The sequence below is a fragment of the Phyllobates terribilis genome, unplaced genomic scaffold (assembly GCF_046119375.1).
Source record: "Phyllobates terribilis strain yellow unplaced genomic scaffold, ASM4611937v1 Scaffold_13__5_contigs__length_258822181, whole genome shotgun sequence".
Classification (NCBI taxonomy): Eukaryota; Metazoa; Chordata; class Amphibia; order Anura; family Dendrobatidae; genus Phyllobates; species Phyllobates terribilis.
This window is the reverse complement of record NW_027362773.1, coordinates 29,767,337-29,782,180: the sequence shown is the minus strand read 5'-3', so window position 1 is coordinate 29,782,180 and position 14,844 is coordinate 29,767,337. Positions and strand designations below refer to the sequence as shown.

Below are 14,844 nucleotides of genomic sequence, written 5' to 3'. Positions count from 1 at the left end.
CACTGTTTGGCAGCTTTTCATGTAGACTGTGCATAGGCAGAAAGCTGCTAATCAGTGCTGGGGGCGGGGTTACACAGAGCAGTTGACTAGGAGGCACAAGGCGCCTAGTCCTGTAGTGATAATCTTCTGCTGATAAAACACTGATTTTATTGAAGCTACAAATACACAGTCCAGTGAGTGACACATCACTGAAATCAGGGTCTCTGCCCCTACACCATGCTGCTCTCAGATTATGTAGCAAAACAGCTGCTGACAGATTCCTCTTAAAACCAAGGGAGTGGGGATAGGTGAGATTTAGTGAGGAGAGCTGGAGGACTTAGAGGGGTTGCGACCTCTCTTGGATCACATGTCCTGAAGTCCTGTACCAGTTTTCAAAATTCACCTCTATTGTCTCAAAATGAAGCAACTGTGCAAATAGACTTAATTTCATTTATTTAGTGCTCTCAGCTCCTATGCTGACATCTGTGTCTACAGGGTTACAGACTATAGACAAGGCATGTGTGCAGTCATATACCTTCTACTTTTTGAGAATTTTCCACATGTATATTACCGGAGAGGGCACGCAAAGCCCTCCTTATGGGCACGCACGCCATTGCCTCAGCCCTTGCAGGGGGAGCTGCGCGCCGGGGCTGAGGGAACAGAGCAGTCCGGCGGTGCAGCGCAAAGTGTACACCAGGGGCATCGCTAGACAGTAGGCACATTGATTCGGGGCCTGCGCCCAAATTAGAAGGCCACTGCCCCGAATCTCTTGGTCTGCATGTTTCTATCTTAAAGAAAGTTTATTTTATTTGAACGTACAGTGCCTGCTTCTCAGTGTACAGGCACGCACGCAGCAATACCTTCTTTAGCCCAGCGTGGTGCTGATGTAGAGTCCCTGTTCTGCTTGGTCGTGCTCCCTTTTAGTACAACCTCCCGCTTTCAGCCTGTGCAGAACATCTGCACACACAGGGCTGGGATCTCCACTCATCTCCTGGAGCAAGTAGTCAACGACCATCAATTCAAGCTGCTGTTTGTGTCATTAGGACAGCAGTGACAGGAGCGGCCCTGTCAGACATTACTAGCTGCGATGTGATGATGGGTAGTCTGAAGCTCTGTGTTGGCTGATCGGTGCAGTATCAGATTTTTCATCCGCACACTGCACTGACCAGCTAGCTCGGAGCACAGACACTAAATCTGTGCTTGCAATCACTAACAACACTGTGTCCTGTCACTGCTGCTCTGATTATTCCAGGCTGACCTCTGATCCTATCCCCCTCCTACATTGACGAAAATATATTGTGTGCTATACACATACTCATATGTGACGCCTGAAGCCCTACCCTGGGAGATGGGGACTCGGAGCCGGGTCCTGTGTGGTAGATGGGGTGCAGCCGTGGCCCGGACCCACTCCGTGCCCAGGGCCGTCGCACTAGAAAAGGGATGGTATGGGCTTATCCGGGTTGAGTGGCTGATCTCGACTACGCCACCTGTGGCACCTGGTGAAGGCCACCAGCGCTGCTGCAGTCCGCTGAGGCAGGGTGTTATCGCAGCTATAGTTGTTACTACTCCCCACAGGCGGAGCAGGGCCTCAGGGCAGAGGGACAGGATGGAGGGGGTTGTAGTCTAGAAGGTCTGGTGCTGCGTAGCGCGGTGTAATGCAGAATAAAGAGTCCAGAGGCCATAGGGGTTAACTTCCAGGGTTTTTACTCACGATGGAGATGGCAGTAGGAAGGCGTCTCCCTGCTCCTCGCGGAGTTCTGCGGTCACCAGAGACTAGGGGGTCCGACAACCTCCGAGTAAGTCCAGTGTTCAATCAGGACCCCGCACCAGAGTGTTCCTAGACTTCAGGCCAGATCCTTTCCTGTCTGTGTGTGTGTAGATAGGCCGGGTCTCCCTCTGAACTTCTCTCAGAAAAAGGGTACGGGTGGCAGCTCCGCTCCTTCCGATACCCGGTGGGATCCTCAGGGCCTACCGGACTTCCCTGACCAGGACGCAGAGTAGCAAGGTCAGGTGTCGGGGGCCGGTACCCCTCTTGCAGCCGGAATCCCTCTGAATAGATCAGGTTGGCGAGGACAGGTGGCGTATACCGCTCCGTCTGCATCCTCCCTGGGATCCATTTGCGGTGGAGCTACACTCCTAAGCTCCGGGCCTTCTTGGTCATGGTCCTTGACCGGGCTGAGACATTCATTGTCTGCAGCCTGCCCCTCGACCCAAGGCCGGGGTACGAGGGCCGTGTCTCCGTCCTCTGCAGGTCCACACAGGATCCACGCTCAGGGAGGAAGGCCACCTTCCAAGAACAGTCAGAGACACAGTCGAAGAACCAAGAACCAAAATGGCTGTGGATTAAATATGAAATTTAAAGTGTCACTAGAATGTGAATCCTCCACCCTCACCCACTAATTGGTTCCCCTATCTCTTGGTTCCCCAGTCTCCCGAGTGCCAGTAGGGGCAGCACCTAGTGCCTACTAGCCCCCTCTGGCGGGAGAAGTGTAGTGTTGGATGTGAAGGTAGGGTCCTGACCATCGCACTATTCTTACCTCAGAGGAGGAACACCACACTCCATTAGAGAAGTGCAGCAACCCTGTGGCGGTCGAACTCTCAGGGGCGCCACACTCACACATACCCCTGCCTGCTCTCTGATATTGCTGCCTGCTCTCTGTTGCCCTTGCCTTCTTTGATACAACTGCTTGTTCTCTTGCCCCTCCCTGCTCTCTTTTTTGCCTACTCTGTTTCACCTGCTTGCTGTTGACCCTGTCTGCTCTCTGATACACCTTCCTGCTCTCTGTTGCCCCAGCCTGCTCTCCAATATGCCTGCCTGCTTTATTTTGCCCCTGCCTGCTCTGTTTCCCGTGCCTGCTCTCTGATATGCCTGCATGCTCTCTGTTGCCCCTGCCTGCTTTCTGTTGCCCCTGTGTAACGACCGGAACGCCGGTCGAATGTTTATGAGGGATACGACGCTGCTATGAATGACTCCGACCTCGTATAGTGGCAAATAACTTTCTTTATACTGGTCACACAAATGACAGGGTTAAGCGATTCTACAAAATATGGGCCACAACAGCCACTAACACAAAATACAAGTTATGCAGCCCGAGAGAGCCCAAGTGCCAATCTCACGGGAATGAGCCAAACCACCCCTGGGCTATGCCGCTCCCACCCTTATTCAGTACAGGGCCTACCCAGGATGTTACCACCACGTGGCACATGGTCCTCCCAGGAATATGACCTTACACCCCCCTCCCACACTAATACAATGGGATCTGGGTACCCTTGTTTTCCCCTTAGAGAACACTCATATATACAGTATTTAGCCAATGCGTTACCTATACAGTGTACAGTTTCTCTTCTTACAAGAGGAAAGAGAAATCTCTCAGACTTAATACATATACATACAGTTAACAAACTCAACCTTTTATTAGACCCTGATCTCTGGCCACAGGGTTTGATCAGCTTCTCCTTCTCACCAAGCTCTCCAGCACGTTCAGGTGTAAGCAGGAATTAGAATCAATCTCAGTCTCAAAGTGTAGTTCACAACAGGGCTTCTTTGTAGTATCCACGTACACAGAGTCTTAGTATGTCAGATCCTTCACAATCTCTGGATCAAGCATGATCAGTCCATCAGCAGTGATACACACCAGGCAGTTCTCAGCACTACTGGAATCACTAACTAGCTTTCCCTAACTGACTACACAGTTGGTGACCGGTCACATATCTCAGTTACTCACAAGGCACAGCTTCTTCTTGGACACACCATCTGGCTGCAGTCTGTACAAGCTCCCAAATGTCCCCCTGGGCATCAGACTCGTCTCGTCTCCTCAGAGGACTTACTAGTTCTGTGTTTCCCAGGCTTTTTTACAGATCCCCGGGCTTTTTCTTTACTTGTTTCTTGCTGACCCCTAATGGCCGGACTAAGTCATTGCAGGAGAAATTTAAACTGTCAGTAATATGATCTCATTACTAGAAAGACATGTCAACATGTTACATCTGCCTGCTTCCTGTTGCCCCTGCCTGCTCTGTTGCCCCTGTCTGCCCTGCTCTCTGCCCCCTCCCCCACCCTGCTCTCTGTACGAGTTGTTTTTCCTAAACTGAAATATCAGTATTCAGGTTAAATTGCTATGTTGGCACTTTGCAATACATAAGTGGGTTTTGGGTTGCAGTTTCGGCACTCGGTCTCTAAAAGGTTCGCCATCACTGGGATAGGCCATTGATATTGAATCGGTGGGGATCTGATTCTTTTGAACAGGGCTTGTTCTGCAGTTCCCCGCAGCATCTGCAGCACATTGAAGAAAGCTGTGTTGTGCAGCTCCGTGCAGGTGATTCATGCTGCACATGGGTTTGGGCAGCATGAATTGCAAGACAGGTTCCCTATAATCAAATCTATTTTCAAAATTTTCAGTAACTATATGGTTTCAATGATCGCCTTTATAATTGGATGTGCGCTGTATGTCACTGACTTTGCTGCATTTTGTTGTAGAAAATGTTGTGTGTCTGGAGAATCTTGCGTGTCCTACAGAGCAGTATATACATAGATGTCCTCACATCAGACAGGAGGAGGAGGACAGACCTCTCTGTAACCATCTGTATCCTGGTGTGCTTGTTCCCTGGTGTTCAGCAGATGTGCATGTTAACTATAGAACAATTCTCAACAGTGCTAAGACCGTCCTGTAATGTCAGACATTAAATCCAGGCTCCGTATAATTCTCTTCAGATTTGGTAGATAACGTTGCAGGAAGTTGAAGCCATACACATGTCCAGCATCAGTCTATTATTATAGTCGCTGTCATACAGAGGAAGCCATAAAAGCAACATAATGTTTTGTCATTATCCCTCAGTAAGACTCATGTTTTATCACCGAGACTGTCAGTCATGTATGCTCTATAATCCTCACTCTTTGTCCTTGTAACAGACTTATAGGGTGGGCACAGCCGCACCATTACAGTGGGCAGCGCTGGCAGTGGAAGCGCATTAGACACCCCATGTCCTCACTTCATAGAATCATAGAATGTGAGAGTTGGAGGGAACCTCCAGGGTCATCGTGTCCACCCCCCTGCTCAATGCAGGACTCACTAAACCATCTCAGACAGATGTCTGTCCAGCCTCTGTTTGAAGACTTCCATTGAAGGAGAACTCACTCACCACCTCTCGTGGCTTCTGTTCCACTCATTGATCACCCTCACTGTCAAAAAGTTTTTCTATTATCTAATCTGTATCTTCTCCTTTTCTGTTTCATTCCATTGCTTCTCATGTTTCCATGTGCAAATGAGAATAAGAATGATACAGTGTGACCCCTTCTGATATTTGGGGACAGCTATTAGTATTTTCCCAGCACTTATCATCTCTCTTTTCAACTCCTGACCCAGCTGCTCCCTTTCCCCCTTAGCCAGGGACTTTTGCAGTGATGATGACTCATGCAGGTAAAAGACACCTCCTGTTTCTACATAGAGCTTAGAATGATTCAGCTAGTCAGTGTTTAATCACATGATGTCATAGACCTAATGGAAAAGAGAAGAATTAAGTACATAGTGCTATTGTATATAATATGACGATTGCAATATATTAAGAGGATACAAATTTTGATAGGAGTGCTTCTTTAACTTTTAGGGATTGTCTATAAAAGCAGGGATTCCCAGTTGGCATGGATCTCAGCTGAAGGATAAATGGACAATTAGTTTTATACAGTAGTATAAAGCATTGCTCTGTAGATGTGCTGTATTTTTTAATCAGCATAAGGCACTGGCGGACACAGAAAAGGGTCCTTGTGTAAGAAAAATATAATGGACCCTTTGCAGTGTATTAGCTTATCATAATGCACAATGCCACAAGTTTTTGGGCTGGAAATGGATCCCCTTACCTCTTGGGCCCATATGTGACTGCACAAGTTGCACCAATGATATGACAGTCTCTGGCATGAGGCATCCACACTAAAATTTCCTAGTTTTAGTAAATATATTCCCAGGACTGACTTTAGTTTACAGAACTTTCAGTACTATGTAACAATGTAATGATATCCTCTTCTAATGGTGTGCCATCCAGTGTTCACAGAATTATTAAGAGAGCGAGTATTTTGACCATATTATCATTTTTGCTCAGTGGTGGTTGGGTCTCAGCCTTCCTTTCCTCGGCCATGTCTCTGAGCACTGACTACCTTGTACTTCTGTGTCTTCTTCACTGGTGGTCCGGTCTCAGCTTTCCTTACCTCGGCCATGTCTCTGAGCACTGACCACCTTGTACTTCTGTGTCTTCCTCACTGGTGGTTGGGTCTTAGCCTTCCTTACCTCGGCCATGTCTCTAAGCATTGAACACCTTGTACCTCGGTGTCTTGCTCAGTGGTGGTCATCTGCAGCCATCCTTACCTCGGCCATGTCTCTGAGCACTGAACACCTTGTACTTCTGTGTCTTGTTCAGTGGTAGTCAGGTCTCAGCCTTCCTTACCTCGGCCATGTCTCTGAGCACTGAACACCTTGTACCTCGGTGTCTTGCTCAGTGGTGGTCATCTGCAGCCTTCCTTACCTTGGCCATGTCTCTGAGCACTGAACACCTTGTAGTTCTGTGTCTTGTTCAGTGGTGGTCATCCTCAGCCTTTCTTACCTTGGCCATGTCTCTGAGCACTGAACACCTTGTACTTCTGTGTCTTGTTCAGTGGTAGTCAGGTCTCAGCCTTCCTTACCTCGGCCATGTCTCTGAGCACTGAACACCTTGTACCTCGGTGTCTTGCTCAGTGGTGGTCGTCTGCAGCCTTCCTTACCTCAGCCAGGTCTCTGAGCACTGAACACCTTGTACTTCTGTGTCTTGCTCAGTGGTGGTCATCCTCAGCCATCTTTATCTCGGGCATGTCTCTAAGCACTGAACAACTTGTACTTCTGTGTCTTGTTCAGTGGTGGTCAGGTCTCAGCGTTTCTTACCTCGGCCATGTCTCTGAGCACTGAACACCTTGTACCTCTGTGTCTTGCTCAGTGGTGGTCGTCTGCAGCCTTCCTCACCTCTGCCATGTCTCTGAGCACTGAACACCTTGTACTTCTATGTCTCCCTCACTGGTCGTCAGGTCTCAGCCTTCCTCACCTCAGTCATGTCTCTGAGCACTGAACACCTTGTACTTCTGTGTCTTGCTCAGTGGTGGTTGGGTCTCAGCCTTCCTTACTTTGGCCATGTCTCTGAGCACTGAGTACCTTGTACTTCTGTGTCTTGTTCAGTGGTGGTCGGGCCTGATGACTTCAGTGTTTTAAAAAGCCACATGGTAGGCCCTGTTCCTTTGTCACAATGGTGCAGACAAAGGAGCTGTCTGAGGACATCAGAACTGCTATTATTAGCAAACACAAGATTTCCAAAGAGTATAAGGCCATCTCCAAAGACCTTGGTATCTCAGTTTCAACAGTGCACAATGTTATTAAGAAGTTTGCCAAGCATGGAAGCATCGAGAACCTCCCTGGACATGGGGGAAAGAGGAAAATTGAAAGATATCTTCGAAGGTTGGTGCGAATGGTGGAAAAAACACCACGTCAAACATCCAAAGACCTGAAGGTCAACCTGGAACAGTCTGGGCTCATGGTTTTAACAAGTACCATACGCCTCAAACTAAACCAAGCATAGCTTTATGGGCAAAGGCCAAGGAAGAAACCATTGCTGAAGAAAAGACATAAAAGGGATCGAATGATTTTTGCCAAAGAGCACCTTGACAAACCACAATCCTTCTGGGAAAATGTTCTGTGGACAGCTGAAACAAAAATAACACATTACCAACAGTTAAGCATGGTGGAGGATCCATAATGCTGTGGGATTCATTTGCTGCATCCGGTACTGGAGGCCTTGACCGTATTAAAGGAATCATGAAATCAGAGAATTATCAAGAGATTTTAGGGCGAAATGTCCTACCCAGTGAAAGAAAATTTGGTTTGAGTCAAAGATCATGGGTCCTTCAGCAAGACAATAACCCAAAGCACACATCCAAAAGTACACAGGAATTGTTGAAAAAGAAAAATTGGACTGTTTTAAAATGGGCAGCAATGAGTACTGACCTCAATCCCATTGAAAATCTTTGGGGTGAGCTAAAATCTGCCATTGGGAAAAAGAACCCTGCAAACATTCAAGAGATTGAACAAAGTGCAAATGAAGAGTGGGAAAAAATTCAAGCTGAGAAGTACAAGAAGCTTATAGATGGCTACAAGAAATGTTTGGAGGCGGTCAGCAATGCCAAAAGGTGTACATCCAAGTATTAATTAGGGGTGCCTTTATTGCGGCACATGCTGTTTATTCTGTTTATTTTCTTTGAAATTACAACATGAAAGTTGAAAAACAATGTTTTATTGTTGTATTACTTTGGACCACTAATTAAAAAACCCTGAGGATATAACTTTGATACATTGCCATTTATTTCTGAACATATTGTACAGTCTATGAAAAAAAATGAAGGGGTGCGATTAATGGTGAGCAGCTCTGTACTTCTGTGTCTTCCTCACTGGTGGCCCGGTCTCAGCTTTCGTTACCTCAGCCATGTCTCTAAGCACTGAACACCTTGCACTTCTATGTCTTACTCAGTGGTGGGGTCTCAGCCTTCCTCACCTCGGCCATGTCTCTGAGCACTGAACACCTTGTACTTCTGTGTCTTGCTCAGTGGTGGTCAGGTGTCAGCCTTCCTTACCTCGGCCATGTCTCTGACACTGACCACCATGTACTTCTGTGTCTTGTTTAGTGGTGGTCAAGTCTCGGCCTTCCTAACCATGGCCATGTCTCTGAGCACTGAACACCTTGTACTTCTGTGTCTTGTTCAGTGGTGGCAGTGGTGGTCATCTTCAGCCTTCCTCACCTCGGCCATGTCTCTGAGCACTGAACACCTTGTACTTCTGTGTCTTGTTCAGTGGTAGTCAGGTCTCAGCCTTCCTCACCTCGGCCATGTCTCTGAGCACTGAACACCTTGTACTTCTGTGTCTTGTTCAGTGGTAGTCAGGTCTCAGCCTTCCTCACCTCGGCCATGTCTCTGAGCAGGGGCGGACACAGACTGTAGTGGGCCCCTGTGCAAGAAATTTTGGGGGGCCCCCCCTGCCCTTCATAAGGCAACAAAGTTATGTAAACATAACCCCCCATGTGCATCTCTCACCCCCCCATGTGCAGCTCTCATCCCACCCATGTGCAGCTCTCACCCCCCGTGCATCTCTCATCCCCCCATGTGCATCTCTCATCCCCCCCATGTGCATCTCTCATCCCCCCCATGTGCATCTCTCATCCCCCTCCGTGCATCTCTCATCCCCCCCATGTGCATCTCTCATCCCCCCCATGTGCATCTCTCATCCCCCCCCATGTGCATCTCTCACCCCCCCATGTGCATCTCTCATCCCCCCCCCATGTGCATCTCTCATCCCCCCCCCATGTGCATCTCTCATCCCCCCCCATGTGCATCTCTCATCCCCCCCCATGTGCATCTCTGATTCCCCCCACTCCTAGTTAATTAATTGTATTTAAAAAAAATAAAACTTGTTATACTTACCCCCATGCAATCCCTGCAGAATCCTGGCGCTCGTCCACGTCGCTGCCACCAGGTTCTCCTGACGTTCGGCCATGTGACGGCGCCACATACATAGCCATCAGCTTTTGTTTTGGCCAAAAGATTTTTAAAGCCGCCACCACGATAAGGTAGACTCTTCTGGGCGGGCCCTACTCTAACCTATTAAAATTTTCTTAAAATATCCAATACTCTTTTTAGATATATTTTTATTTAGTTTTCTTTAAGGGAATGTGTCATATACATTTTTTTTTTAAATGACCAATAATACCACATACAGGGAATACCGCCACACCATGACCAGACCACATATTACCACAACATAGTGACCGAATAATACCACACAGAAGGGAGAAAAACTGCCACACCATGACCAGACCACATATTACCACTACATTACTAATATTACCACCACATTACTAATATTACCATAAGTGTCATTATACACGGGAGCTCTATACATGGTATGTATAACGTAAGTGTCCAGGTAATCTAGTGATCACCAGTGAAATTATACACAGGAGCTCTGTATATAGTGTCAGTGTACAGGTAATACAGTGATCACCAGTGAAATTATACACAGGAGCTCTGTATATAGTGTCAGTGTACAGGTAATACAGTGATCACCAGTGACATTATACACAGGAGCTCTGTATATAGTGTCAGTGTACAGGTAATACAGTGATCACCAGTGACATTATACACAGTGTACATGTAATAGACTGACTCACCGGTGACGTCTCTAGGTGAAGTCCTTCATCTTCGCTTTTCTCCTTCATCCAGCACAGACCGCCATCACTCGTCTCTGCATAAAATAACACAGTTATCTAGAGCACATTCCCCAACTTCTACATTACGCAGCTGAATACAGACGTGCATCCACCATCAATATATGGTTAGTTATTAGGCAACCTACCATTCCAAATATAAATTGTAATCCACCACTGTGCCCCCATTAACTGTAAATAGGCACTTAATATATAATTTAATTAGAACCTCTACTCTTTCCGCCAATTTGTTACCAGTCACACTCCTGCATCCGCAACGCCCCCTACTCTATACTTCCTGCTCCCCGCATTCAATATTTACATGCACCCCCTGCCCCAATTCATTATATCATGTCCGTGCTCTCCCCACCCCATCATCATTTATCATTTACTCTCCCCCACCCCACATTCGTTATGTGCCCCTCTCTCATCCCCCTCCCCCACATGTGCCCCTCTCTCATCCCCCTCCCCCACATGTGCCCCTCTCTCATCCCCCTCCCCCACATGTGCCCCTCTCTCATCCCCCTCCCCCACATGTGCCCCTCTCTCATCCCCCTCCCCCACATGTGCCCCTCTCTCATCCCCCTCCCCCACATGTGCCCCTCTCTCATCCCCCTCCCCCACATGTGCCCCTCTCTCATCCCCCTCCACCACATGTGCATCTCCCATCTCATCCCCCTCCACCACATGTGCATCTCCCATCCCCCCCCCCACACACATGTGCATCTCCCATCTCCCCCCCCCACACACATGTGCATCTCCCATCTCCCCCCCCACCACACACATGTGCATCTCCCATCTCCCCCCCACACACACATGTGCATCTCCCATCTCCCCCCCCCACACACACACATGTGCATCTCCCATCTCCCCCCCCCACACACACACATGTGCATCTCCCATCTCCCCCCCCACACACACACACATGTGCATCTCCCATCTCCCCCCCCCACACACACACACACATGTGCATCTCCCATCTCCCCCCCCACACACACATACACACACATGTGCTTCTCCCATCTCTCCACTCCTAGTTAATTGTATTTTAAAAAAAATAAAACTTGTTATACTTACCCCCATGCGATCCCTGCAGAATCCTGGCGCTCGTCCAAATCGCTGACAGCAGGTTCTCCTGACTTCCGGCCATGTGACGGCACCGTCACATGACCGGAAGTCAGGGGAATCATCAAGGCGCTGCTGCAACAGCGCAGCTCAGCGCTGAAATGTCCCGGACCCGGCGCATAGCATGGGGCCCCGGAGAGAGACGCACAAGAGGGGGGCCCCCGAGGGGGCCCCTACCGGCCGGGCCCCATACTGGAGTCAGGGCAGTCATGCCCTGATGGCGGCCCTGCTGGAGGCTGGAGGGGCCCCCTCTCCCTCGGGGCCCCCGTTCAATGAACCGGCTGCACGGGCGGTAGTTCCGCCCCTGTCTCTGAGCACTGAACACCTTGTACTTCTGGGCCTCCAGGGAGGTTGCAGATCTGTAATATGACAGCACTGGATGATAATGGCTTCCTAGTTGCTTCATGTTTGGTTCTTCTTGAATCATTGGCAGTTAATGTCATCTTTTTTTTCAACATATTTTTTGCAACTCTGTTGATCATTTGCAACAAAACTCTTGATGGTTCTGTGATCACACCCAATATCTTAGCAATTTCAAGAGTTCTGCATCCTCTGTAAGACTTGTAACCATGTTTTACTTTTCTGAGTCAGATAAATCTCTTTTTTGGGCCATTTTGCCTGAGAAAAACAAGATGTGTAACAAATTCATGGGGAGGAGCTGCATCTTAAAGGATGTTTATATCCTATTCATTATTTATGGCAGTATTCTTGGGCAAAATTTTGAGTGAGTCCATTCCCATCATAAAAAAATCACGGAGCATACCGACACTTCTTGTGTGAATGCAGACTAAAGGATGTGAAAACACTACAGCAGCAAACTTTGAGAAAACCAACATTTGTGTCAGTCTCAAAACTTTTGGATATGACAATATAATGAGATGTAGAGAACAGTCAGAATACTGAAAAGAAAAACAATGAACACTCTGACCACTGGAGGTCAGTGCACACTAACTTTAACTTTACATTTCCATAAAACTCAGAAGATAAATATGTTGTCTCCATAGTAATAACAACTTGCTTATGATAATACCCAAATAACATTTAATTATTATTCTATAAATTATTTTTACTTTACAAAATAACAAAATATAGCAATTGTAGCTAAAATATTAGCATTCAGTGTGCTGGCTCTCTGTCTTACAACTGGAATACTATTAGGCCATGTTCACACATTCAGTATTTGGTCAGTATTTTACATCAGTAATTGTAAGCCATTATACTTTTCCTCTGATTTCCCCACTCCTGGTTTTGGTTTACAAATACTGATGTAAAATACTGCCCAAAAACTGAACGTGTGAATGCAGCCTTAAAAAAATAAAAAACATCACGCAAAGTGGGATGGTGGGTGGGGATCATTGTATCTCAGCATTTTCTTCAAAAAGTCTTAAAAAATGTTGCACATTTAATTTGTTTAAAAGTTTGCAAACCTTTGCTATTTTACACAGCTTTTGCCACTTTTAACCAGTGGGTGTAATGTGGGCACAGTTAGCTGTGGAAATAATGTTCAAGCCAGATTTTATAAATCGTGACTTTTTGAAAAGCAGAAGAAAAATTCACAAACTTACTCCAGGAGGAATGTGGAATAAAAAGTGCCCCAAAAAGATGCACCAAATTTATCAAACATCGTGCAACACTTTGATACACATTTGATGCAATTAAGGCAACAAAGTCACAAGCAAGAAAAACTGAAAAAAATACTTTTATGATAACTCTGTATCATCATCTCTGTATCTCTTCCAATACACACGTGGTCAAAATTGTTGGTACCCCTCGTTTAATGAAAGAAAAACCCACAATGGTCACAGAAATAACTTTAATCTGATAAAAGTAATAATAAATAAAAAATCTATGAAAATGAACAAATGAAAGTGAGACATTGCTTTTCAACCCTGCTTCCACAGAATCTGTGCAGGGTACAATGAAATCTCAAGACTATCAAGGGATTCTAGAGAGAAATGTGCTGGCCAGTGTCAGAAAGCTTGGTCTCAGTCGTAGGTCATGGGTCTTGCAACAGGATAATGACCCAAAACACACAGCTAAAAACACCCAAGAATGGCTAAGAGGAAAACATTGGGCTATTGTGAAGTGGCCTTCTATGAGCCCTGACCTAAATCCTATGGAGCATCTTTGGAAAAAGCTGAAACATTGAGTCTGGAAAAGGCAACCTTCAAACACGAGACAACTGGAGCAGTTTGCTCATGAGGAGTGGCCAAAATAGCTGTCGAGAGGTGCAGAAGTCTCATTGACAGTTACAGGAATGGTTTGATTGCAGTGATTGCCTCAAAAGGTTGTTCAACAAAATATTAAGTTAAGAAGAACCATCATTTCTGTCCAGGCCTATTTCATGAGTTTCATTTTTTTTAAATTCTGTGGAAGCAGAAAAGCAATGTCTGACCTTCATTTGTTCATTTTCATAGATTTTTAATTTATTACTTTTGTCAGATTCAAGTTATTTCTGTGACCATTGTTGGTTTTTCTTTCATTAAACGAGGGGTACCAACAATTTTGACCACGTGTGTAGATCATGTGCCACAGACCCCAGTTCTGGAGGGTTGGCTCGGGTGTATGTGGACCCCTGAGCTGCAGAGCAGCAGTTGTCCCCCAAGATTAGATATTATATTGTAGCACTTTGTATCTCGCATCACCCTCACTGATCTGCGCCACGCTCTTTTTCTTTCCAGCTTCTGTGCCGTGCGGAGAATATGGCTGTGAGCTAAGTTGTAATGACGGAGGCTGTGAACACATTTCAAGGGTTTGTCCTGTTGGATTCAGAATGGCAGAGACGGCTAATGGAGTGACCTGCACCGGTATCCCAGCATGCTTTACTCCACTGCAGTCATTGTACATACCTCTAACGATCACCAGTTTGTCAATAAATCTATCTCTTTCTCTAGACATAGATGAATGTGCAGCGTCTACCTGTAAGGGGACATGTCTCAATACTGAAGGAGGGTATATGTGTGACTGTGGGCCTGGGCTCAAGTTGGCTGCTGATAGAAGCACTTGTCTGGGTAAGAAGCAGAACTGCAGTATAAAGCATGGGGGAAGAACAACACTGCAGATTGAGAGTCTGATTGCTAATGGGGTGAAATTCAGATGATGGATAGAAATCTATGCCACTAGGCTACTAACCAGCATTACCACTGTGTGCAAATATGCCTCAAGGTAACCTTACATACATGCTGATGGCTTTGAAATTGATGATTAATTTTAAAGTACGTAACATATTTTTGGAAATACGGACCCCACTCAAGAGCAGGAATAGCATTATTAACCCATAGGCAGAGCTATAGTAGATGCAATGAAAACAAAAAAACGGAGCCAGAGTATAAGTTGGTATACATGCAACGCATAGGAGCATGTTCACACTGTGGCCATTTAACAGACAGAACCTAAGATGGCAATAAAATGAGCATATACCCTGCTTTAAGTAGCTAAGTAAATAGTAATAGTACATATAAATAACATACAGTACTTAAT

The 14,844-nt window shown here is 46.5% G+C and overlaps 1 protein-coding gene across 1 annotated transcript in view; it reads left to right on the top strand.

Annotated features, from left to right (window-relative positions):
* VWCE (von Willebrand factor C and EGF domains) overlaps positions 1–14,844 on the top strand; it is a 154,977-nt gene that overhangs the window by 35,385 nt on the left and 104,748 nt on the right. The window contains exons 7-8 of the mRNA XM_073658019.1: positions 14,046–14,171; positions 14,259–14,375. Of these exons, the coding sequence (XP_073514120.1) occupies positions 14,046–14,171; positions 14,259–14,375 (243 nt within the window). The remainder of the gene's footprint in view (positions 1–14,045; positions 14,172–14,258; positions 14,376–14,844) is intronic.